This window comes from Labrus mixtus, chromosome 6, assembly GCF_963584025.1.
Source record: "Labrus mixtus chromosome 6, fLabMix1.1, whole genome shotgun sequence".
In the NCBI taxonomy this organism is placed as follows: Eukaryota; Metazoa; Chordata; class Actinopteri; order Labriformes; family Labridae; genus Labrus; species Labrus mixtus.
The window spans coordinates 19712271-19738803 of NC_083617.1; the positions used below are offsets into that span (position 1 = coordinate 19712271).

General features: G+C 37.3%; 3 protein-coding genes and 1 long non-coding RNA gene across 5 annotated transcripts in view; 3 read left to right on the top strand and 1 right to left on the bottom strand.

The window, feature by feature from the left end:
- Positions 1–26533, top strand: part of LOC132975683 (G-protein coupled receptor 4-like) — a 390218-nt gene that overhangs the window by 9852 nt on the left and 353833 nt on the right. The gene's annotated exons all lie outside the window — the stretch shown is intronic.
- Positions 705–5314, top strand: LOC132975684 (G-protein coupled receptor 4-like). Its single transcript, XM_061040401.1, has 4 exons — positions 705–2798; positions 3189–3380; positions 4393–4574; positions 4657–5314. Exons 2-4 carry the CDS (start codon positions 3204–3206, stop codon positions 5162–5164), a joined length of 867 nt encoding a protein of 288 aa, XP_060896384.1. The 5' UTR covers positions 705–2798; positions 3189–3203; the 3' UTR covers positions 5165–5314.
- Positions 3388–16179, top strand: LOC132975685 (G-protein coupled receptor 4-like). Of its 2 annotated transcripts, XM_061040402.1 has the most exons (4): positions 12977–13097; positions 14006–14184; positions 15206–15387; positions 15470–16179. In XM_061040402.1, the coding sequence occupies exons 2-4, from the start codon at positions 14020–14022 to the stop codon at positions 15972–15974; spliced, it is 852 nt and encodes a 283-aa protein (XP_060896385.1). In that variant the 5' UTR covers positions 12977–13097; positions 14006–14019; the 3' UTR covers positions 15975–16179. The 2 variants fall into 2 exon arrangements, with proteins under 2 accessions (XP_060896386.1, XP_060896385.1); XM_061040403.1 differs by lacking the exons at positions 12977–13097; positions 14006–14184 and adding an exon at positions 3388–4325 and having other exon boundaries at positions 15132–15387.
- Positions 8894–9369, bottom strand: LOC132976040 (uncharacterized). The gene is made up of 2 exons (XR_009673363.1): positions 9241–9369; positions 8894–9208 (listed from the first exon to the last, which is right to left on the bottom strand). It is a non-coding gene; the product is annotated as an uncharacterized LOC132976040 (long non-coding RNA).

Below are 26533 nucleotides of genomic sequence, written 5' to 3' on the forward strand. Positions count from 1 at the left end.
GCTGCTCCCTTGTTCCTTATTATTCCTGCCGATGTGGCTAAACAAACTGTAACATCATCAAAAAACACCTTGAGCTGTTACATGTAGTTAACTGTTCATTTTGCCTTATTTGAGGCATTAATTGAACTTTTTTGTATTTTTCCTATAGACACAATGACTACGGTGGAAACCTGCTTCCCTTCTTAAAAAGCTCACTGCAAGTGAGGTCAGCTCTGGATGGCTGCCGTGTCATGCTGGCCAACATGATGAAGGAGAACCTTCATCATCTTTGCATGAAAATCATGTTGTCTGCCCTCACCCAGAGATGCCATTGGAAGCCTGGCAGTAATGCAGGGAACACTGACAAATCTCGGAAATTTGTTTACAATGTTATGGCTACGTTTGTCGGAACCATAAGTAGTGCTATGATTTAGCACCCTCACATTAGGCATGACAGTCCTGAGCTATTTTAAAAAGATAGCGTTCATTTCACACCAAGGGGACATAATTTATTTTTTAGTACATTAGGTCAATGCCTTAAAGATCATCTCCAAATGCAATGAACTTGGCAGTGTCACTGGATTTTGAAATCTATTTTTAATCTAATGTTGAGTTTTTCATGTTACATTTTTTTGTGGTAAACGTCAACACGCCATGACTCTGTTTCTCTCGTTATCCCTTCCCTGTTGCGGCAGCGAAAACAGACTGACCACGCATCTGGTGGAAGTTGACCGTTAGATCAGTCTCAATAATAATGAATGCACACAGAAAGGTTCACACATACTTTGTATATATTTATGACTCTATCCACAAAAAAAAATTCCATGCACACAAACAAATATTTATCATTCTATATGAATGTAAAAAAAAAAAAAAAAGAAGGTTCACAAACGTATTTCTGATTTACACACACATATTTATTGTTTTGGATCTTGTTGCATTTAGATATAAACTGTTCAATCTGCATTTACAAACTGTTTGACTGTAGAGACTGGTTTTGAGCCACCTGAAGGACATCACAGGCCCCCTGCCCCTCCTTATTTGGTGCAGTATGGAAGTGAGAAGTATGTCACTAACAGAGCAGGTTTTTTTCTGTCTGCCTTTTCTACCCAACAGGACAACTTCAGATTTGGAGAACTTCCAAAAGGACACCCTTATGTATGCAGAGAAGCAGTTTGGTCACAGCCCACCTGTACACAGAACACTGACCTTGCTTACAGCTTTTGATTATAACCACCAGAACCCCCGACTTCCTGCTTGAAACCGTGATGGACACAAGATGTAAGTAGTAGTACAGTTGTCTAACATACAAATGTATTGTTGCTGTTACCTAAACAGTTTTGAATATATGAAACCACTCTAATACAAAATAATATTATTGTCCACCGTCACCCTGACATCTCTCCATTAGTGCATGTCCATAGGATCCTGTTTCTGCATGTGTGTGTATATTTCAGCCTGTGTGTGTGTGTTCATGACTTACAGAGTGTAAAAACTGAAATTTCCACTTGCGGGGATCAATAAAAGTATATCTTAATCTTAATAACACACATTGTCTATGTGACGCTGGGGGCTCCTGCTCACTGATGGCGAGTTGAAGTTTAGTTTGAATCCTGGAATAAAAGATGAAAAACAAAAATCTCACACACTTATTACATATACATGGTCGCAGACTAGTTATAAAATTGCCCAAATTGCAACTATTAGATGACAGAATGAACATCCTTGCAGATTATGTATAACAGATTTCGACATAACATGAGGCTACATCATTTCTGGTATCATCGTTGTCTCAAGTTTAGCAGCTTTACCGGGAGCAGAAAGTCAACAGTTATGTCTCCGGTTTGCAAACAAATAGATAAATATATCCATCTTACGTTGTCTCTAAAAAGTTTATAAGCTTACAAACCGATAACTAGCATGTGTACATATAGCTATTTAGATACAGCCTATAGATATCATGGTAACAGTTGAATACATATACTCTTACTAAACATCGGACTGCAGACATCCAGGTTTTATCAAAATCTGGTTATATTAGTGTACCTTTTGATTCGACATGGTTCTTTATTCAGCATTCCCACACATTTTCAAGCATTTTATGCTCAGTTTGTGTTCAATCCAATCCAATCCAACTTTATTTGTTAAGCACTTTAAAACAACCACAGCTGACCAAAGTGCTGTACAGAAGAATAAATAAAATACGTAACAGCTCATATGAGATAAAAGAAAACTAAATGTCAAATACAGAACCAATTTAAAAGACATAAAACATAAGTAAAATGAATAGGCACGCAAATAAGAAATAAAATAAATAAATAAATAAGTCGACGTCTTACTGTGTGTCAAATGATTTCCAGTTGTGGAAGAGGATAAGTCATGTTTGATTTAGTTTAAAGAAAGTGCTTAAGTTCTAATGTCTCAATGTCATATTATTAATATTTGGTTTGTCTTTGTCATGAACTGGTTTCTTTGTGTCTTGTAATCCCATTCGAGCTGGCCGGCTGGGACTCCTTTTGGTGCATGACACATAGAAAAAATAAACTAATTCTACCACAGCTACTACGACTTCTGCTAGTTCTATGATCAAATGTAAAGAAGGTATCTGCTTTTCTTATTTCAAACAGTTTCTGCTTGTGTTGCAATTTCTTCCTCCCTCACTAGATACGTAATCATGCCTGACTCTTTTTTTTCCTCACTTCCTTAGAAGAGGTGTGTTATATCATCAGTAACCAAGTGTGTACCATCACTTATCTAAATCACTTTAGACAGTTTGGCTGCAGAGAAACATCAGACATTGGTGCTGGGACTTCATTCAGGTGAGATCTGGTAACTTTAAAATATCACTGTTGTGGTTATTACAAATACAATTGAAAAGAAAAGGAAGTGCAAACAGTCCTGAGAATAAATATAAACGTGATGATATATTAATGATATGTTATTGTTTGGTGGGGGTGGTTACTCTGTTATTTGTTAAAATGACAAGCATGTGTTTGCGGGGAAAAAAGGCATGTCACACTGCCTGTATCTAAATAAAAAGGGATCATTTAAAAAGTAGAAATAATTTTAGTTTGACTCATTTTTTTTAACAATCATCAGCTTTTAGACTTACAGAAAAAACACTGTCTAGTGCTGGTCATTGCTTCATTTTGTCACAGTGCAACACACTTTCTTAAAAACTCCCTATGTCTTGATCTCTTTAACTCTAGGTTTCAATCTGAAGAATGACAGATAACATCACCCTCCTGAATGACAGCTATAAAGACATCGACTTTGAGTCCTACTTATTGCACTATGAGTATTACCAAAAAGTTTATTTCATAATGCATGTGGTAACATGCATCATCATCAGTATCGGCCTTCCTCTAACACTCATGACCATCTATGCTCTTTTCTCTCTGGTATGTACATTACATGACTTTATTCATTTACTGTCTGTGCCATGTGTTTGTGGAACAGTCTCAGAATCAGATCAACAATCAATTTATGAGAGGTAGACAGTTCTTACTGTATTAAAGCAGTGTGCATAGATTAATGTCACATGAGGAGGATGATAAGAGCTGAAAGTCCGGGAGGTGCAGTGGGCGGTCTAGGAGGTGTTCACTGAGTCAGGTTTCAGTGAAACACAGGGAAGTGGATCTGCAAAAGTCTGTATTTGTTCTGTCAGGAGCAGCAGTTAGTCCATCTTGTTTGCTAAATAAGTAGATGTTTGCCAGGTAAATGGACTGGAGCGCAGTCTGAAATCTCTGCTGCCTCGCAGTTTAATTGCTCCCACTTGCATCTCCCCATCAGCGGCGTCTTCAGCAAGTCCCATAGAGATCTGCTGCCCCTCCATATGGATCAGGCTTGGGATCAAGGTTTCAGTTGACTTTGAGGGTGTTGTAAAGACTTGTACAATTAATTCATAAATGATTAAATAGATAATTGGTATTACATAATGTTGCTTTAACTTTAAAAAAAGATTAGTTTTGCAGTTGCTCTTAAACTGTGTTCCTTTTCCTGAAACGATACCAATTGATCAACTTCTTTCTGTTGAATTACTCATTAGCTACTGTGTGCAGCGACCAGAAAATACAGTACAAACATCCATGGTGGGCAGAGGCTGAATCTTAATAACTTTTGTGATCCCTTGTTTAATTTAATTTGGCCTCATCATCAGGTCAAATTATCCAATTTGGTTTATGACTGACAACCAGCAAAAGTAATGCCATTATTATAAACTCCAGCTGTTCTTTGTATTTAATGCTACTTCAAGAATAAAGCAGATTTTTGTGTGCTTACATGCTAATATGAGATGAATGAAAAATGCATACATGGCTTTTACTGCAATAGTTAGGCAGAAAAAGGTTTGGGAGAAGGATGAGTTCAGAACATGTTTACAACTGAATGTCTACTTCATATGTTTTCCTGCAGGTACGAAAGGATCATGTGGCTCCAATCTACGTCATCAACCTTCTTATTTCTGACCTCATTCAGCTCTGCTGCATGATCATTCTGGAGACAGAACTGTATCAGACTCATGCCATTGTATATAATATCTACTGTTGTGGTCTAGGGATCAGTGTTGGCTTCATGGTGTGTGTCTCACTGGAAAGGTAACTGTACGTCCTGTAGCTACGTCTGATTCTGAATTATTCTGCACCTCCTCAAAGACAACGTGTCCATCTTTTATTGCAGGTATTTGGTCATCGCCCACCCACTGTGGTACCGCTTCAAACGGACCATCAAGATCTCTGTGGTGGTCAGTGTTGTGGTCTGGCTCATACCTCCTGTCTTTTACCTAACTGTGGTTCCCTGGGTTACTTTGAAGATTGCAGGAATCACCTCATTCATTTTCCTAATCATTCCCTTCCCACTGTTCATATTCTCCCTTGTTGGGACCCTCAGAGCCCTGTCTGCTTCCGTCTCAGTCCCCTCTGAAGAAAAACAACGAATTGTTGGAACTTTGGTCCTGGTGCTGCTCATTTACACACTGCTGTTCGTTCCTTCCATGATCTGGGTCCTTGTAAGGTCAGACAAGTTTGACATAACTCTGATTAACCTATCTAACATCTTTGCTAAGCTGAGTCCTCTTGCAGATTTAATTCTGTATGTTTTCTTTAGCAAAAAGTCAATTGATAAGCTTTTTACCGCTGTGAACTGTTGCAGAGTTGCCAACACTGACGCCAACATATCAACAGTATGAATGTGCACAACATTTTGACAGTAAGCTCCATGGAGGAAGAGAGAATGAGGAGAAAACAGAACAAAATGTACTCTCACTTTAGAACAAATGTATTTCTTACAAAACTTTATTTGTTTTGCTATGTTGTAAATTTGACAAAATGAAATATTATATCACAGTCTCGCTCATTACATTTTAATAATACTATGACATACAATAAAAAAATCTGTTCCAAGACAAACACAGGAAGTTGTTGACTTATTAAAATCTAACAAACATAACATTTTATGAAACTCACTGTGGGTTTACCTTTTATAAACTTTGACTACGCCTAAGATCCAACAAGAACGCTAAGTGCCAAGAGCATTTCTCATCATGTCAGACTTTTTACTTCAACAATTTGTCTTCTGATAAGCTTTTTGGATAGCTGAAAGATATCCAATACAGTAACATTAAGGAGTTAATAACTGTTCTATTTATTTTTTATTTTTTTATAACTTTATTGCCACTGTTTCAAAATAACTAGCAATTAACAGTTACAAATGAGAACAGTATCACCTTGAGGTTGGGCTTCATATGACATACATGTTGTAAAAGACACAGCCCCACACAGGGGGAGAACACATTTACCAGAATTAGTACCAACAGGTTTATTCATTTACACATTTGGTATACACATATAAACATGTACATATATGAAGTAATTATACATATATGTAGACTACATCTGCATCAGCATACACACCCATAGAGTGACCTATACGTACCTACCTACCTACAGATAAATACAACAAAAAGATCAAACAGAAAAGTCCTAAGTGAAGTAGTCAGTAACTGCTATCCATCTCCTTTTGAAAACAGGCAGTCTCAGTTGTAGCTGGGCCGTCATTTGTTCCATTGTGTACAAAATGCTTGATTTTTTTGGTCAAGCAAGGGGGGGGGAAGGCTTCATAGCACCTGTTCTCTTTATAAGGGCCCCATGTTGTATTCCAAAAAAAAGGAAGTCATGTCCTCCATGATAAAATTATGTTGAAAGGTTAAATGTGAATTTTTGGTAATTATATAAGAAGATGAGACGATAATAAAACCAAATATCAGCTAAATATCTATATCAGGAAATGCATGTCATGATCTTCATGTCCACTATGACCTCAGTTCTGAGAAGTAGGCTCTCAGGAAGCAGTGTGTGTCATTAATTCATGTGTTTGTTTTGTTAAAGAACCTTATTAACAACATACTCCATGTTCTGTTAACTCATATAATTTTGTTAACTGGCACTTAATTTTAATAATCGCTTGTTCACAGCCTGAAGCTGCTTCTTTGGTGAACTCACTGCACAGATAAGGCTATGATGAATTCAAATCAGCAGGCGTGAATTTAAACATACCTAACGTACCTAAACATTTAAATAAGGGAATTTGCATGGACACGATGTTGTTGTTAAATGTAAGTAAATATAGCACCATAGGTGGTAGGTTTTATGTCAGGGAATGTGGCTACGATGTAATCTGATTTTTTTTAGCTTTCAATCCATATTTGTAATTATTAATTGTGTGTTGTGCAGGGACTGCAGATGGAATCTAGCTGATCGGCTAAATCTGGTGCAATGCTTCTCCTCTCATTAATTGAGATTAAAGTACATTTTGTACATGGTCCCTGACAAACTAAACAATAAACTTAACTAAATTGGACTTAAACTGGCCATATATACAGCTACAACTTTTATTTATATATATATATATATAATTTATATTTAGAATGTGTCAGAAAATCAGATATTGCAAAAGAGATGAGTGTCTCAGCATTGAACAGGCTAGGGCAGCTGCAATATCCTGCACTGACCCAAACACACCACCCACCACTGTCTCACAGACAAAGTGCATGATGAGGACCTTGATGAGAGTGGTGTAATACTTTTTTCAAGAAGTGGGCACTGGTGTAGAAAAATTAAAATGATAAAACATGAAAACAGCCTTGAACACAAGAGTACACTCAAGGAAAGATATCCATAAGAGCTGCTACTACACAAATTATCACCACATCTATTCAGAAACACTTTATCTCAGATTGCTATAGATGATCTGCACATAGGCTTGAAATCGGATTATCTGGCTGGATACAGTCAGAGGACTTATTATAAGCAATGTTTAACAGACACTAACAGACCATCTACACTATACAACTTAAAAGTATTCTTTGACATATGTCATCATGCTTCAAAGAACTCCCAAAGTCACAAAAGGGCATTTCTTAAATACAGAAAATTGAGGGGTCAAAAAGCTTCCTCTGAACACTCAGAAAACACCTAGAAAGCTGCGCCATCAGAGTTGGTGAGGCCACTTCAAGTAAGCCACCCAAACTAGACACTGCCATCTAGTGAAAAGTCTCCACATTGCAGATTAAATGGCTCAGCTTTTAACCCTTAAGACTTCATATAAAAAGAAAAGACGAGAAAATTATGAAAGGTACAAGGCTTCCATTTGAAAATATCCAGTGTTTGTGAACATTGTGAGATTCTCATAAAGTCAGCTCAATTTGTTTGCAGCATAGCTGAGAGATTTCTGCCTTTCGGAAAAAATATGAAATTAAGTTGAATTACTGGGACAAAACTGGAGAAATATCATGAAGAGAGAGAGAGAGAGAAGGGATGTACTTTTGTTCAAAGTGCAGTCCTTTAATACCACCTCCTCTGTACACCACAGGATGGCACCTGTAACACACAACTCCAATAAGTAAACAGCCCACCGACATTTAAATAATACTCTGAATTACACAAATTATCATCTCACAAACTCTGAATCTAGATAGCACGCCATTAGCTTTGTGGCCCATAGCTGTTAAAAAAGCATGTGAGCTAGGCAGACTTCTATATCTCCCATTTCTAAGTTGTAGCTGAGATATGTTTTATTAACTAGAGTCGTGAACAATGTTTCCATTACAATATAATCTTATAAAATGGGAGTGACTTTTTGAAGTATTAGACTACTCGAGCTACCTCAGGGATTAAGTGACAGCATGTTAAAAACGTTATATTTTGATTGCAACCGGAAGGTCGAGGGTTCAATCCCCAGCTGAGCAACATGTCCGATGTGTCCTTGGGCAAGACACTTAACCCTGCTGTTACGTTCCCCGTAGTTCTAGGGGATGCGGGGAACAACAAATTGATATTTACCCGGAATCAAGGTGGAGACCAGAGTTCGGTTTCAAAAATAATAGTCGCTGTATTTAATTGTACAGGAAACACACGAGCAATGACCAGTTTTAGGTGCACCCACAAAGGTACACACATTTAGAACAACTGCAACGGAGACGATCTGGCACTTTTTCTTCCCCCTCTGCAGCCTGCACCCAGTGCCTTTTATTCATCGGCTGCATGCGTACACAGGTGATTCCACTTCTCCATCAGTCTCCCCCAGAGATGGGCGGAGCACCAACCTGTCCAGGAACTCAGAGAGGGAGGGGAGACACACACAGGGGCCCTTTCCGAATTGTCACAATTCAGTATGCAGTACGTACTATTCAGTATGGAGTTTCAGTATACTGAACTTTCGTGGTCATTCAGTATGCATTTTTTGGGTCCACCTCAGTATACTGAACATTTCAGTATGGATACTAACTTCTGGGTTTCATGCAGTATGGATCGGATGGGTGCTTTCAGGAAATGAATTGTATTTTACCACCCACAATGCTGTGCGAAATTAAACATAAATTGTCACGTCACTTCTCCAAATCAAAACAAACGAGCGTGGATTAATTTAATCAATTTTTAATCTAGAGTTAAAGTCCCGACTGAAATCGCTACTTTAAATTAACAACAGAAAATATAACAAATGTCTGCATTATTATAAAACCTTTCCCCCTCTATTTAAATAATGAGTTCACTATTTAATGCGTCTTTATTTGTTTATTTTATTTTATATTCTGTATATTACTGTCTTTCATTTGTACTTTTCTTTATGTACTGTATGTTATTTAGTTATTTAATCTGTCTTTTACTTGATTTACATTGTGATATTGTTTTTTGTTTACCTGACTGTATATGTGCATTACTCTTCTTGAATAAAGCTAAACAAAAAAAAAGCGAGAAAAAAAAAAACAATGGATGCGGCCGGTTCTGGAAACGTAAATGACGTCACTTCCATACTGAATGAATCAGATGAAGTAGGCACAAATATCTGCCTACTGTGCGTGCATACTGAATAGTAGGTACTAATAGTGTACAGCACGGATAGGTACTGCCTACTGAAAGATTGAGTATGTACTTGACAATTCGGATACGGCCGTGCATTGCTCCTACTGCTTCAGTGGCGGTGTATGAATGGATTAGTGTTGTACTTACTCTCTGATGTACGTCGCTTTGGATAAAAGCATCTGCTAAGTGAATTGTAATTGTAACATTTTAATGTTAAGGTCACTGTTATGACCTTGTTATGTCTAGGGGAACTAAAGGAGTAACATAATACATTTGTGAAAAAAAAAAAAACAGGGAAAAATACATGCCAAAGCTTTTAAAGTAAAGACTTACAACTGTTTCTATACAATAATGATAATCTATGTACAAAACCATTCCACACAGAAATATGTTAATAAAATAAAATAGTTCACAGAAAAAAAAGAAAAGGAAAAAACACCTAACTGAAAGAAAAAGACTTCAGTGTAGAGGAATATTTTTTTCTTTAGCATGAGGCCATGGAAGATGCCAGATAAAGCCCTTTGATATGTTCACAATCAGTTTTTTTATGGATGCATTATGTGTCAGACTGTTCAGGCCTCCAAGTTGTTTATACAACCTGACATCTTGTTGGGCATTAACCGATACACAGAGTAACTTCAGTAACACAATTTAAGAAAGTGCAGAAAGTTTTGATTACAAATATGAAATAATAGTTTTTTAAATATTTTTCAGTAAAGGTACTGGAACATTCTTGTAGTTGTGCTCCTCCTGTTTAATGTCCCGTTGGGGGATGGAAAGGCTCATATGTCTGATAAAACAAACAAGTGAAGCCTCATGCACAAGTTTTCCCTCCACACAAGCTTGAGACTTACTACAGGACATGATTTCCTTGGTACTTTCATGGGTTTTTGATTGCGTAACACACCAGCTACATTCCAATGGCTGATGAACATGGTTGTGAATAGACTTGAAGGTTGTGCTGTTTACCTTGATGATGTGGTAATATATAGTAATGAAGTGTCTTAAATATCTAGGACAGAGATATTATAATGATCTTTAAGTGTATACTGCACACATCTGTTAAAGGGGTTTCCTTCAGTGGAATGGTTGTTTAGAGGTGTTGTTCACAGGATGAGGATGAGTGCAGGAAATGCCTAGATCTAAGCTAGGATCCCCCACAGTGGAATGTGAACAAATGGACCCTTGTGTCCAGAGGGTTGCCCAGGGACAGCTGGACAGGAGATTGTATCTGTGACCTGTGTTGTCCTTTGAGTTTATGACATACATATAACTGCAGAAACCCCTGCAGTTTTAGTAAGAGGGGTTGTCCTGAGTCCAGAGAGATACCCAAGAAGAAACAGATGTCCTCATGTGTCCTGTAACATTGTGTATAAATAGCACTCTCAATGTATGTTCGGGAGAGATCACTTTTGGCTGTGTCTCTCCCAGGTCGAACCATGGCGAGCCTGGCGATGCTGTAACTTGTTTGTCAATAAAATGATCATTATGTAAGCAAGTCAGTGTCAACGGCGAATTTCTTCATCATCAAACATATCAACAACAAGGAAATCCACATCAGTAACACCTGGGAAGATCAAGTCGAATACAAGCTTTGTTTGAACATCTAGTTTATGCAAATATGACTGTGAATCTAGCTAAATGTGAGTTTACGAAAGCAACTGTGACATATCTTGGTAAAGACGTTAGGGTCATGTGAGGCCAGCTGATGCCAAGGTTTAGTCGGCTAATGCCTTGTCATGTGCACATTTGTAACTCTCCGTTACTTTCCAAACATCCTCATGTCTTTTTGTTACAATCCTCTGCAGTCTTTTCTGTCCATCCTCTTAAACTGTTGGCTCCAAGGCTGCCGAGGTTGGAGATGTTGAGTCTGACAGGGGAGGAGTTTCAAGAGTGAGGACAGTTTGATTGGAGTTGTTGTGAGAATTAAAAATCTTTCAACTTAAACATAAAAATTCCAAAGTGTGTTTGTAGATAGATGCTAAGTATGCATACTCATTGTTAGCTACCTATTGTCGACTTAATTATTGTCTTTGACCAGGGGGAGGGGGAGGGGGGGCTGTGACAGCCTCAGGTTTGGCCTCTTCCTGTTCCTGTTCGGCCTTCCTCTTTGCTGGCTGTGCTCTCTTTCCCTGCATCTCAGTTCTCTTAAATACTGGCTCCTCGCTCCTCGGCCGAACTGGAAGTAGTTCTAGCATCGCCATGTTAAGGAAAGTCCCAAAGCTCATATAACTAAAAGGAGGAGAGAGGAGGGAGATCTGAAGAGCGAGGATACACAAGAGCTGACTTTACGGAAGTCTTTTTACTGACAGACACGCCCCCTCATTGAAGAACACTCACTGATTAGATGCTGCAGCGTATCTGACTTCAATGAAACTTTTCAACATTAGCAGAGTTCAATAACGGAGAAAAGACAGACACTGAAAAGATGCTAAGCGGACACATCGGATATTTAATCAGACTGTAAACATCTGTCAGTTTGTGAAGAGTCGGTCTGTGATGAACTGGGATTAAAAAAAGTGTTTTACAACAAAATATTAAGAACAAGTTCTATATAATCAATATAATAGAGTTAGCTTGTTTCATTTATTATGATGAGAAGGACAGGCTGATAGAGTGGAAGTCTGTCAGTCAGAAACACATTTTACGTTAACTGTTATTTACGTTAATAAAGTTTCATAAAAGATTGATCATTAATGATCTTCCTGTTTGGAAAATGTTTTGTGTTCTGTTTTCCCTATAATTTAGAACCTAATAATTAATTTTCAGTATTTGCATCTCTGGTGGGAGGGACTAAGATGCAAGGTGAGGAGGCAAGTGAGGGATGCATGAATGCAACCAAGGGAACTGAGACGTACCCCTTGTTGCAGGTAGATGTGGGTGGAGTCTGAGAGTACACTCTAATGCAACACACCTGAGCAGGCTGGTTTCAGGAGGCTATAAAGCAGACCTGCTCAGTATTCTTACTCTCTTCCCTAGCCTGCAGACTGTTTTTAGCATTTGTTTGTTTTTGTATTGTGTTGGAGATCTATACTTATTCATCCTCACACACTAACACACAAACTGACTTCCTCACAAGCATATCACCTTGTAATTTATATATTCAATTAATATATTGTATAATGTTGCCGTCTATGTGTGGTAAGCATCGACATATCTTTAGTGAAAGTTCTTTTTGTGGATTGTGTGCTTAAAAGGGGCAGATTACGGGTACTATTCCTGCCCAATTCATGGTGCTATTGGAGCCTGATTCAATAACAATGGATTGCGCTAAGTCTTTCTACATGCTCAGTTTGTATTAAATGATTTCCAGTTGTGGAAGAGGATAAATTATTCTTTATTTAGTTAAGATATAGCCCAGGCACATGGTAGTATTCATATTAGGTTTGTCATTGATTGATATTAACTGGTTTCCTTGTGTCTTGTAATCCCATTTGAGCTGGCCGGCTGGGACCCCTTTTGGTGCATGACACATAGAAAAAATAAACTAATTCTACCACAGCTACTACGACTTCTGCTAGTTCTATGATCAAATGTAAAGAAGGTATCTGCTTTTCTTATTTCAAACAGTTTCTGCTTGTGTTGCAATTTCTTCCTCCCTCACTAGATACGTAATCATGCCTGACTCTTTTTTTTCCTCACTTCCTTAGAAGAGGTGTGTTATATCATCAGTAACCAAGTGTGTACCATCACTTATCTAAATCACTTTAGACAGTTTGGCTGCAGAGAAACATCAGACATTGGTGCTGGGACTTCATTCAGGTGAGATCTGGTAACTTTAAAATATCAGTGTTGTGGTCTTATTACAAATACAATTGAAAAGAAAAGGAAGTGCAAACAGTCCTGAGAATAAATATAAATGTGATGATATATTAATGATATGTTGTTGTTTGGTGGGGGTGGTTACTCTGTTATTTGTTAAAATGACAAGCATGTGTTTGCATGAAAAATAAGACACAAAAATGTAATGTAGTGAAATAAATATCTTGACAGTTATTTAAAAATAAACTTCTTATTTTTTAACAAATTCAAATTATTATTTTTTTTCTCTTAATAAAATCACACATTGTTTCCTTGTTCTTTGTTCCAAACCAACATAACTCACTGAGATGTATTTCTGGAAATGTTTTAATTTTCCAGGAAATAACAGCAGCTGAGGTGTGAAGAAGAGTTTTGTGGTTATCTATGAAACTCTCCCTGCGACTTAAAGTTAAATGATCTAATGACACAGATGAATCAGATGCAGAATCAGGGCAGCGGATGAATATCCAAGACTCATTTATTTACTTTTAATTAGCAGATTGTGATATTTGAAATGTCTGAAAAAACACTGTTGAGAGGCATTATGTTTGGATTTGATATGGCAGTTTCTTAACTGAAAGAAGGGAGAGTGTCGACCCGCTGCCACACCGAGGGGCCACGCGGCCTCGGGTGCAGGGATCCATCGGTAATGATCCTTCCGCGTGTTTGGTTACAAATGGAAAATAAAAAGATTAAAATGTTTGATCAACTAAGAACATTTGCCTGTATCTAACTCACAAGGCATAATTTAAATCATAAAAATTAATATAAAAAATAGTTTGACTAAACTATTTAACAATAGTGCTGGTCTTCGCTTCATTTATGTCACTATGTAACACATTTTATGTCTTGATCTCTTTAACTTTCAGGTTTCATCTGAAGAATGACAGATAACTACATTAACGTCACCTTCCTGAATGGCAGTAATGAATACATCAAGGATGAGTATTTCGAAAAAGTCAAATTCATAATGCATGTGGTAACATGCATCATCATTTGTATCGGCCTTCCTCTAACGCTCATGACCATCTATGCTCTTTTCTCTCTGGTATGTACATTACATGACTTTATTCATTTACTGTCTGTGCCATGTGTTTGTGGAACAGTCTCAGAATCAGAATCGAACGAGAGGTAGACATTTCTTACTGTATTAAAGCAGTGTGCATAGATTGATGTCACATTTATGAAGATCCCATTAGTGTTGTATGTAATTTAAAGATTATTTTGGGGCTTTTCATGCCTTTATTTTTTAGATAGTTGACAAAGCCAAAAATCAGGGAGAGAGAGAGTTTGAAATGACATGCCGGCATGCAGCCACAGGTCGGATTTGAACCCGGGCTTCACGCATGGAGGAGCACAGCCTCTGTACATTGGGTGCACACACTAACCACTTTACTACGGGCGCCATAGGATTTGGAACTTTTTTCCTTCAAGCTCACAGTTGTAAAGTGACCAAAGCTAATTCAGTGTAAAACAAAATAAACCTCTGTTAGCACACTACTCTAATTATTTGGAGGAGGTAAAGTTGCAAACACAAACGTGACACTCTCCCTGAAATACAGGTGCAAATGCTGCAGCAAACCTGTTATGTCATTGATGCATCTAGAAGCTGTTTACTCCATTATACCATGATATAGTTATTAGTCGTTTTCTCTATAGCTCTGGACCCTTGATATCTCAGGATAACAAAGCTGGTTTTCACTTAATTCAATGATCACATTATCTTGAGATTTAAAGCTTCTGATAGACCAGACCCCAACATGCTTTCAGTGCCTACACCTATTTCTGTTCGTTTTATGCTTTTGCAACTCTGGGGATAGATAAGTTGAGATCTCAAGAAAATAACCAAATAACAGAAAACAGTTTTAATAAAAAGTTTAGCTGCATGTCTGCAGATATACCAATGTGTCATTTGTGTTACGTCTTTCACAGCACAATGAGGGATGGATGAAAAATACATATGTGGCTTTTACTGCAATAGTTAGGCAGAAAAAGGTGTTATTTTTGGGAGAAGGATGAGTTCAGAACATGTTTATAACCGATTGTCTTCTTCATATGTTTTCCTGCAGGTACGAAAGGATCATGTGGCTCCAATCTACGTCATCAACCTTCTTATTTCTGACCTCATTCAGCTCTGCTGTATGTTCATTCATGAAACAAAAAAACATGAGACTCATGCCATTGTATTTTATTCTTACTATTGTGGCCTACTGACCAGTGTTGGCTTCATGGTGTGTGTCTCACTGGAAAGGTAACTATACGTCCTGTAGCTACGTCTGATTCTGAATTATTCTGCACCTCCTCAAAGACAACGTGTCCATCTTTTATTGCAGATATTTGGTCATCGCCCACCCACTGTGGTACCGCTTCAAACGGACCATCAAGAACTCTGTGGTGGTCAGTGTTGTAGCCTGGTTCATACCTCCTGTCTTTTTCCTAACTGTTTTTCGCTGGTTTACTTTTGATGTGGCAAGAAGCATATTCGCCATTTTCCTAATCATTCCCTTCCCACTGTTCATATTCTTCCTGGTTGGGACCCTCAGAGTCCTCTCTGCATCCGTCTCCGTCCCCTCTGAAGAAAAACAACGAATTGTTGGAATTTTGGTCCTGGTACTGCTCATTTACACACTGCTGTTCGTTCCAATCATGATTTTGTTCCTGAACGGGAACAGATCTGACAGAACTCTGACTGACCTAGCTCTCATGTTTGCTAAGCTGAGTCCTCTTGCAGATTTAATTCTTTATGTTTTCTATAGAAAAAAGTCAATTGGTACGCTTTTTACCGCTGTGAACTGTTGCAGAGTTGCCAACACTGACACCAACATATCAACAGTATGAATGTGCACAACATTTTGACAGTAAGCTCCATGGAGGAAGAGAGAATGAGGAGAAAACAGAACAAAATGTACTCTCACTTTAGAACAAATGTATTTCTTACAAAACTTTATTTGTTTTGCTATGTTGTTATTCTTGACAGTTAAATACACTTTATACTCTTCTTAACTTTCTAATCTTCTGATCAATAAAAGCTTTACCTGTACAATGAAGTGGTTAGCATGTCAGCTTTTATGATGTGAGAGAAGGTCCTATGTATTGTAAATTTGACAAAATGAAATATTATATCACATTCTCAATAAAAAAAATCTGTTCCAAGACAAACACAGGAAGTTGTTGACTTATTAAAATCTAACAAACATAACATTTTAGGAAACTCACTGTGGGTTTACCTTTTATAAACTTTGACTACGCCTAAGATCCAACAAGAACGCTAAGTGCCAAGAGCATTTCTCATCATGTCAGACTTTTTACTTCAACAATTTGTCTTCTGATAAGCTTTTTGGATAGCTGAAAGATATCCAATACAGTAACATTAAGGAGTTAATAACTGTTCTCTTTATTATTTTTTTTTTATAACTTTATTGCCAATGTTTCAAAATAACTAGCAATTAACAGTTACAAATGAGAACAGTATCACCTTGAGGTTGGGCTTCATATGACATACATGTTGGAAAAGACACAGCCCCACACAGGGGGAGAACACATTGACCAGAATTAGTACCAACAGGTTTATTCATTTACACATTTGGTATACACATATAAACATGTACATATATGAAGTAATTATACATATATGTAGACTACATCTGCATAAGCATACACACACATAGAGTGACATATACGTACCTACCTACCTACAGATAAATACAACAAAAAGATCAAACAGAAAAGTCCTAAGTGAAGTAGTCAGCAACTGCTATCCTTCTCCTTTTGAAAACAGGCAGTCTCAGTTGTAGCTGGGCCGTCATTTGTTCCATTGTTTACAAAATGCTTGATTTTTTTGGTCAAGCAAGGGGGGGGGGTGAGTGAATTTTTGGTACTTATATAAGAAGAAGATGAGACGATAATAAAACCAAATATCAGCTAAATATCTATATCAGGAAATGCATGTCATGATCTTCATGTCCACTATGATATCAGTTCTCAGAAGTAGGCTCTCAGGAAGTTGTGTGTGTCAATAGTTCACATGTTTGTTTTGTTGAAGAACCTTATTAACAACACACTACTGGTTCCAATGAGCTGCTTCTTTGGTGCACTCGCTGCACAGATAAGGCTATGATGAGTTCAAATCAGCAGGCGTGAATGTAAACATGTTCCTAAACATTTAAATAAGGGAATTTGCATGGACACCATGTTGTTAACTGTAAGTAAACATAGGACCATAGTCGAGTCAAGTTTATTTGTATAGCACCTTTAAAACAGCTTCAGCTGACCAAAGTGCTTTACATGCAATGCATAAAAACAACACCAACAAAGAAAGACATTTAAGATAAGGGAAACAATAATAGAAAACCTGTACATATATATGTATATATACATATATGCATATATACATTCATATTTGCTTGATTGGGAAGACTCAAGGTCCATTTAAAAGACATACAACACACATACAAGTTAAAAAATTGGTATAAGGCAATTATACCAATGCTTCCACATAGGTGACTGGTATTGTACAGTACTGAGATGAGGATTTGGCAGCAGCATAATGATATAACTATGAGAATCATTCAGGCGACAGATAAATTTGTGCATCAGATTTCTCAACACAGCTTGGAACGTGTTGACTCCTACATTACAAAACATTTCACTTGCACTGCCCCATCTTGGTTTTTTAAGCAATATACGCATACAATCATTGTAGGCAACCTGGAGCTTCTGGATGCTCGCTTTCTTAAACTTGACCCACAAGGGGGCAGTATAAAGAGGGGTACAGTAAGCCCTAAAGAGGTTCACCTTAACTGTATCTGAACACCGAGAAAACTTTGTCTGTGTCACTATTGACAATATTACCCACTTTGTAAGGGTCACTTTTAACGCAATTAAATAGAGTAGAGTAATGTTGCCTCCATAACTCAGCTATGTTATCAGCTCCAGAGTGACAGTCACAGCTCTATGTGACATGGTAGCGGTGTACTGGTCCTGTTTAGAGCTCTCACGTCCTTCCAGAAGCCAGAAACATTGTTACCAGGGAGCTTTTCACCCATGGAGTCCCCTCTGCATGCACCAAACTGCATATTTATACCTGGCATTTGTGAGCTTTTTGAGATCTAGGACAGGCCCCTCTCTGGGCCTGCTTGCCTGGACCCACGCACTAAAAGCATTCTTTGCTTCAGCATAGTGATCAGCCACATGTTTATTCCACCCTGACTTGATGCTGTGTGTTTTATCAGAGTTGGTAAAGCACGGTCTACTGGCCTCCTACAACACAATCAAACATGGTGCAGAGGTCCTTACAGTGAGAGCTACTATTACAATTCACATCAGAACACAAAATAGCCTTTTTGGGTACATATACAGTACATCACTCAATAGCACATCAGTTCTAGTATAATAACCTGTCCTCATTTGAGAGCTTGGACCAATCCAGTTTAGCCTTCCAGGCATTTTTAACCTCCGGAGACATCATCATACATGCCTCATACACAAGCTCTATTGATCTTATAATTTCATGGGCATTAGCAGTGCTGATGCAATGGTCAAGCCATGATGTTGTGTGCCAGGCCTCGCTTATGTAGGTATAGCTATCAGCAGGTAGAAGCATTTGACCGGATAAAATAAGATTGCTATCATCACACAACTGTAGCATAAGCTTGGCAAACACAGAACTTTTGCCTGAAATTTCAGCATTCAGATCACTTGAGTGATTATCAGAAATAAAATAATTTATTCAAAAAAGTCTATTCAGGTCATGTTCATTATGTTGCGTACATTATGATGATACATATATTCACACATACACATACACACACATATACATACATGCATATGGATACACATAGATACATTTCAACAATGCACTTCTAAGCCTCATGTTGGTTGATGCTACTATTTTAACTGGATAAATGCTTTTAGTCATCGATCGAAGCCCTCCATAAGGAATTATATGCTTTGCCAGCACAGCTCCGTGTTTTAGCCTGTTGGCTAGGCTAGTTGGACGCTTTTTAACTTTGGGTATGACCTGTTGTCGTTTTTTATCTGATTTATGCCGTAATATTTACAAGACACTAAAGGCAAAGCCACGACTATGGAGACCACAACTTCTGAAAAGCCATGCAGCAAGCTAGGTGATGGAACCTTTAGCCCGGTGGCTAAGCTAATCACCACCGCAATGCTGAATGTGCCCGGTGAACTCCGAGCTTACCAAAAATGATTTTAGAGACCTTTTCAGCCTTTTGAATAAGTGTGGAAAGGAAGTTTTTATTTCAGGACCTATACCCACACTCTACTGCGGCGCTGGAGGTTTTGAGCCGGATACTCAGCCTCCACACATGGTCTGCCTGCAGGATGCACAACATTGGTTTTATCAGAAAATGTAATCTGTTTTGGAATCGCTCCTCCTTTTTCAGAGCAGACGGAGTCCACCCAAACTGGGTAAGTAGCCACACGCTGGCAGCCAACATACAGCACCATGTGCAATCAACTACATGTGTGTGACTATTGACATACCACTCCCCCCCACCCCCCACCGGAACGTGCACCTTCTTCTACGCCTACTCATGAATCGATGACTAGAGACCTTGCCAGCTCACTCACTTTCTCCCATACAAGCCATTACTGACCGGACTGTTGTAGGATAGGATAGGATAATACTTTATTGATCCCCAGAGGGGAAATTCGGGCGTTACAGCAGCACAGACAAGAAAGCTCAAAAATACACATTAAACAGAATAGATAAGATAAATTAAAATTAAAATAAAAACAGGGGGTATATACAGTACAAAATTAATGATGAAGTTAACTGGGGGGAATTGAGAATTGAGACAGTATTTGCAGAGAATGACAAGATAAAAGATGAAAAAAAAAATGCTGTTATTTACAAGAAAGACTTGAAAAAATGCACACCCCCTGCACACTTTCTCATCTTTTGAACATCTTGTTTTATTGTGCACTCTAAAGCCCCAGTTGTTGTTTTAATAATCTACAGACCACCCAAACCGAACAATGTTTTTATCCAGGTATGACAAGGTTCTTATTGCTGTCCTACCCAGAGTTTTAGCACTGATTTTACAGACACCTTGTATTCTTTTAACATCTCTTAGGAAGTCCACGTTCGGACAAACTCGAAAGGTCACACCCTTGATTTGGTTTTACACCACAGTCTCAGCCCATACAACTTTGAAACTAAGGATATCCGTGTGTCCGATGATAAACTGGTTTTATTTAGCTTAGTGTTATCATTTTTACCTGCTCTTAACAGTTTACCAGTATCTCGTCGTGTTTTTACACCTTTATCAGCTAGTCAATTTTCTGATCTTTTTATCCCTGCCTCTTTAAATGCTTTTAATCCAAATTTTAATATGGAGGACCTAGTCTTCAATTTTTACAATATCTGTAGGACCACCTGGGTTTCACAAAATCAGAGATTCTTATAAAACACAGCAGCCCTGGCTTAATGATGCTATTCAAGAGGGGACTGTAGAATAATTGTATTGATGCCTCACATGAGACATGCAAGACATTTTTAAAGTTTTTACAAATAAAACTCACGACATTAGGCAACAGATTATCTTGCCTGACATGGTTTTACATTTACACAGACAGATTTCTTATTATTATTTAAGCAATTTTAACCCTATTCCTATTGAGATTTAGATTTTATCAGATATTTTATCTTTTATGAATCTAACTATGTGCAGCCTTGACACCATACCGACTAAATTTCTCAAAGAAGTTATGGACACGGTTGGGCCCAGTGTCTTATCGATTATTAACAGCTCATTTTAACTGGTCATTTTCTATCTGCTTTAAAACATGCTGTGGACCAACCTCTTTTTAATAAACCTAATCTTAACCCCACTATTCTTAGTCATTTTACGCCTATTTCTAAACTCCCGTTTTTATCCAAAGTTTTAGAGAAAGTTGTTTCAACACATATTTTAGCTTTTATGAATGACAATGACACCTTTAGAAGTTTCAGTCTGGTTTAAGAGCACTCCATAGTAGAGAAACAGCTCTCCTCAGAGTAACAAATTACCTCCTTTTAGCTACTGACAGAGGAGACAGTGCAATTTGAATTCTTTTAAACTTGAGTGCGGTATTCAACACAGTTTATCATGCCATTTTAATTGAATGACTCAAGTCCTGGGATGGTGTCAATGGCACTGCACTTTTAGACAGAACCTTTGCGATCACCATAGGTAACCATTGCTTTACCTGTGGTGTACCACAAGGTTCGATTTTAGGTCCACACTAATTTTCTATATATATGCTCCGACTCGGTAAAATTATCCAGCTCCATAACCTTTCTTTCATTGATATGCGGGCGAGAGACAGATATACCTTCTGTTGTGACCTGGTGTACACTGCCTCAAAGATATTGAATGTTGGATGGCCTAATTTAGTAAAGTAAAAAGTAAAAAATCATACTCTTAAATTATCCACACCCATCAACCAGATTGAAAGTACCCTCGCTCCCCTCTCTGCTAACATCACACCCATTGCACTTTGAGCAACACATCAAAAAAGTAGACCAGTCCTGTTTCGGCAACATAAGAACTATTTCAAAAATCAAATCAATTCTCCCACCTGCTGACCTGGAAAAAGTTATGAACTCATGAATATTATCTCTTCTACACTATTGCAACTCCCTTCTTTCTGGTACAACTCATAAATCACTTTCCTGCCTCCAACTGGTCCAGATCGCAGCAGCTAGGCTTCTTACAGGTTTTAATAGATGACATCACATCACTCATGTCCTCGCTTCCCTCCACTGGCTACCTGTCACTTTTAGAAATGATTTTAAGATTTAACTGATCACTTTTAAAGCTGGTCTTGGTCTTACATTTGCAGTTACATTTGCAAAATTTAAACCCCTTACAAACCATCTCGTGACCTCAGATCCTCAGGCATCACCCTTCTGGTCGTTCCAAAGTCGAGACTCAAATCTAAAGGAAACCAAGCACTTGCAAAAAAAAATGTTTTACAAGATTCAAGAAGGACATATGGCGGGCAGAGACAGTGACATCTTTTAAATCTCTTCTTAAAACTCACTTTTATAGACTCGCTTTTATGTGATTTCACCTTTGAAATATATATTTTTTATTAACCTATCCCTCCATTTTATTTTTATCACTCTTAACCTTTTTATCAATTCTCAACCCTTCCTTAGATGTTTTAGTCTTTAAATGTATCCCTTCCTGTATTAATATTACCGCTTTTAGTCTTTATTCATTCCTACTCCTTTCAATGTTTAACTCTTCTGCCCTCTGTTGCTTTTATATATTCATTTAACCATCTCTCTTTTATTCTTCCTTTTTATCTTCATTCTGTGAGTGCCAGTAATGTGATGTTGTCTCACACTACTTATTTTTTTTATTTTTATACTGTTCCCATCTTGTTGACTTTTTATTTAATCGTCCTTCATTGTATTATTTTATAGCTTTAGCTGCCTCTTGATTCCTGCCTGTTGTATCTCTTGTATTCATGTTATTTGCAAAGCTCCCTCTGAACACTCAGAGACACCAAGAAAGCTGCACCATCAGACGAGGCAAGGCCACTTCAAGTAAGTAACCCCAATTAGACACTGCCACCTAGTGAAAAGTCTCCACATTGCAGATTGTATGGCTCAGCTGTTAACCCTGAGTACTTTTGTTTGTAGCATAGCTGAGAGCTTTCTGCTTTTCTTGCCTTATGGGAAAAATATGAAAATAACTTGAATTACTGGGACAAAACTGGAGAAATAGTATGAAGAGACAGAGAGAAGGGTTACAAATTACTTATTTATGTCTGCTGACTCTGGACACTGCTCTGTACTGGTGCTTCTTGACCTCAGTGCAGCATTTGACACTATTGATGATGCAACATTAATAAACATACTTAGGGATTGGGTGGACATTTCTGGAACAGCCATTGACTGGTTTTCCTCGTACCTGTCTAACAGAAGCTTTTATGTCTCTATTAATTATTTTAGTTCCTCAACTGTACAGGCAACATTTGGCATACCACAGGGTTTGTACAGGTTACCTTTAGGTCATATCATTAATTTAATTTGATGTGTTTATTTATTCCGAACATGTAACATAAGACAAAGATGAACATAAAAAAAAAGACAGAAAATAAATGATAATTACAAACAGTGGAAAGTATAATTCAGAAAAAATATATAATATTTTACATTACATGTCCGCTAAGTAGTGGGAAGAAGTAAAAACTTATTGAATCCCACCCCCTCTCCATCTATTCAACTAGCTTGTATTATAATTCGTAATTTTCTGACTATAATATGAAAATGTATTTTTATAGTTTATATATCTATCTTTTCAATGTCAAGTTATAAATAAATAAATAAAATGACCTACATATTCTAAATAATACAATAGCAAAAACAACAGCAACAAAAAGGAAAATAGAAAAAAAGAAAACAGCAGCAACACCTTGTGGAATTCAAACCCCGTCTTCCTCCTTGTACCTTGTGTATATATTTGTCTTATATGTTTGTACATTGTTTGAGTTCTAAATGTAAGTTGTTCCAGAGGTTGACCCCAGAGATAGAAACACAACATTGTTTCTTAGTCATGCGTACGCTTATATTTCTGAAATGAAATTGAAACTGTAATTTCCTTCCTGATTCCTGAACCATTTTTGGATGTAGATTATTTTTTGCTTTGAACATTATTTGTGCTGTTTGAAACTCAACGATATCTGTAAATTTGAGTAATTTTGATTTAAGAAATAGTGGAAAGTATGTTCTTCATATGCAACCTTATGAATTGTCCTCATTGCTCTTTTTTTGCAAGACTAATAGCGGATTCAGTGAACTTTTGTATGTGTTTCCCCAAACCTCTGCACAATAATTCAAATATGGTAGGATCAGTGAACAGTATAGGATGTGGAGTGAGTGATAATCCAGAACCTGCTTTGTTTTGTTTAGAACTGAAATGCTTCTTGATAGTTTAGATTGTACATGTTTTATGTGTGATTTCAAGTTAATTTGTCATCTATAATAATCCCAAGATGTTTATTTTTATGTACTCGTCCAATATTAATACCATCAATCTGTATTTGTAGTTGTGTTTTTATTCTACAGTTTCCAAATATCATTATTTTTGTATTAGTCACCATAATATCTATTTTCACTGTTATGCAGATGACATCCAGTTATATTTATCCATCAAGACATCAGATTGCAATAGACTAGCCACACTACAGAGCAGCTTAGTTGAGGTGAGAGACTGGATGTCACAAAACTTTCTGCAGCTAAATTCAGACAAAACAAAGGTGCTTATCATCGGTAAACAGCACCTCCGAAATCAAGTCCAGCCACTGCTCGGCCCCCTCATCCCAAATATTAAGGATACTTAATTTTTACTGTAACGCCCTGTTCACCTGCCTCAGTGCCCGAGATACCATAATCCATACCAACCAAAACGGCCTCTGAGATCTGCAGGGTTAGGCCTCCTAGCAGTTCCACAGTCCAGACTAAGGTCAAAGGGTGATCGAGCATTTACTGTTCTGGCTCCTCAGCTTTGGAACAGTCTTCCTGTTGATGTTAGATCTGCCAACACTGCCTCTGTTTTTAAATCCAGACTGACGACACATTTTTACACACACTTACATAACTCATTTTATCTGTTTTACTTATTACAGCTCTGTTGTGCAATCATATAATTAAGCGTTTGTCATGTTTTTATAATTGTTTTTATTATCTTTCTTTCTCTTTTAATGTTTTGTGTTTTTGTGGTAACTGCTTTTAACTTCCTTCATTGATTGTCTTGTGTATGTTGTCTATGGGAAGCACTTTGTGCCTCTGGCTTGAAAAGTGCTATATAAGTACAATTATTATTATTATGATCTACCTTTGTTCAAAGTGCAGTCCTTTAATACCACCTCCTCTGTACACCACAGGATGGCGCCTGTAACAAACAACCCCACTAAGTAAACAGCCCTCCCACATTTAAATAATAATAAAGTTATCATCTCACAAACTCAAATCTAGCTAGCATGCCATTGTGGCCCATAGCTATTAAAAAAGCGTGTGAGCAAGGCAGACTTCTATATCTCCCATTTCTAAGTTGAACCTAAGATATGTTTTATTAACTAGAGTCGTGAACAATGTTTCCATTACAATATAATCTTGTAAAATGGGAGTGACTTTTTGAGGTATTAGACTACTCGAGCTACCTCAGGGATTAAATGACAGCATGTTAAAAACGTTATATTTTGATTGCAAAAGGTAGTAAAACTTAATGTTAAGGTCGCTGTTATTACCTTATTCCTTATTCTTAGGTCAACTAAAGGAGTAACAAAATACATGCCAAAGTTTTTAAAGTAAAGACTTACAACTGTTTCTATACAATAATGATAATCTATGTACAAAACCATTCCACACAGACATAATAAAATAAAATAGTTTACAAAAATAACAAGAAAATGTACTTATATGAGTGAAGCTAAGAAAAGAAAAAAACACCTAACTGGAACTAAAAGACTCAAGAGTAGAGGAATATTTTTTTCTTTAGCACGAGGCCATGGCAGAAGCAAGATAAAGCCCTTTTTGTGGGTGTGTCAGACTGTTCAGGCCTCCAAGTTGTTTATACAACCTGACATCTTGTTGGGCATTAACCGATACACAGAGTAACTTCAGTAACACAATTTAAGAAAGTGCAGAAAGTTCTGATGAAAAATATAAAATACAAGTTTTAAAAAAATATTTTTCAGTAAAGGTACTGGAACATTCTTGTAGTTGTGCTCCTCCTGTTTAATGTCCCGTTGGGGGATGGAGAGGCTCATTTGTCTGATAAAACAAACAAGTGAAGCCTCGTGCATTAGTTTATCAAAGTTTTCCCTCCACTTCTTTTTTATTGATTGCAACAACATTTTGATAATTTCATTATTTCTTCTCATACGTCTGTGCACTTATGCAACTTGTGTGCAAGGGAGGCATTAGATGTATGACTTGTTTTGGGTTTATTTTTTGGCAGACCGTGTATTAGTGAACACATTGTAAAGACACACAAAACTCTTTTTCATATCTCCACTGTCATCATTTCCTGTAAAACTATGAATATCAGATCATAATAGTTTTGCATTTAGTCAGCACAGTAGCAGATAAACATTCATGTTTGAGACAATTTGCATTTTTAAGAATTCAGTTTTTTTGTTTTTGTTTGTCTTTTGCTTTTTTAGAAATTAACCTCTCAAAGACATCGCAGTGACCACAATGACACGCTAGTACCCTTCGGTATGTCTAATGTTTTACAAGATTCAAGATTCCAAAAACGTCATTGTCTCTCACATAGTGATATAAAATTTGATATGGATAGAGGCTCAAACATCATAAAAACATTCACACCCATTAGACTTATAACATAAAATCATACCAAAAGGTCCATAAATAA

What these genes read in the sequence shown, in the direction of transcription:
- LOC132975684 (XM_061040401.1), top strand. Translation starts at nt 3,204, where the DNA reads ATGACAGATAACATCACCCTCCTGAATGACAGCTATAAAGACATCGAC. An exon ending in TCTATGCTCTTTTCTCTCTG is followed by an intron (nt 3,381 to 4,392) that starts GTATGTACATTA and finishes GTTTTCCTGCAG; the next exon opens with GTACGAAAGGATCATGTGGC. An exon ending in GTGTGTGTCTCACTGGAAAG is followed by an intron (nt 4,575 to 4,656) that starts GTAACTGTACGT and finishes CTTTTATTGCAG; the next exon opens with GTATTTGGTCATCGCCCACC.
- LOC132975685 (XM_061040402.1), top strand. Translation starts at nt 14,020, where the DNA reads ATGACAGATAACTACATTAACGTCACCTTCCTGAATGGCAGTAATGAA. An exon ending in TCTATGCTCTTTTCTCTCTG is followed by an intron (nt 14,185 to 15,205) that starts GTATGTACATTA and finishes GTTTTCCTGCAG; the next exon opens with GTACGAAAGGATCATGTGGC. An exon ending in GTGTGTGTCTCACTGGAAAG is followed by an intron (nt 15,388 to 15,469) that starts GTAACTATACGT and finishes CTTTTATTGCAG; the next exon opens with ATATTTGGTCATCGCCCACC.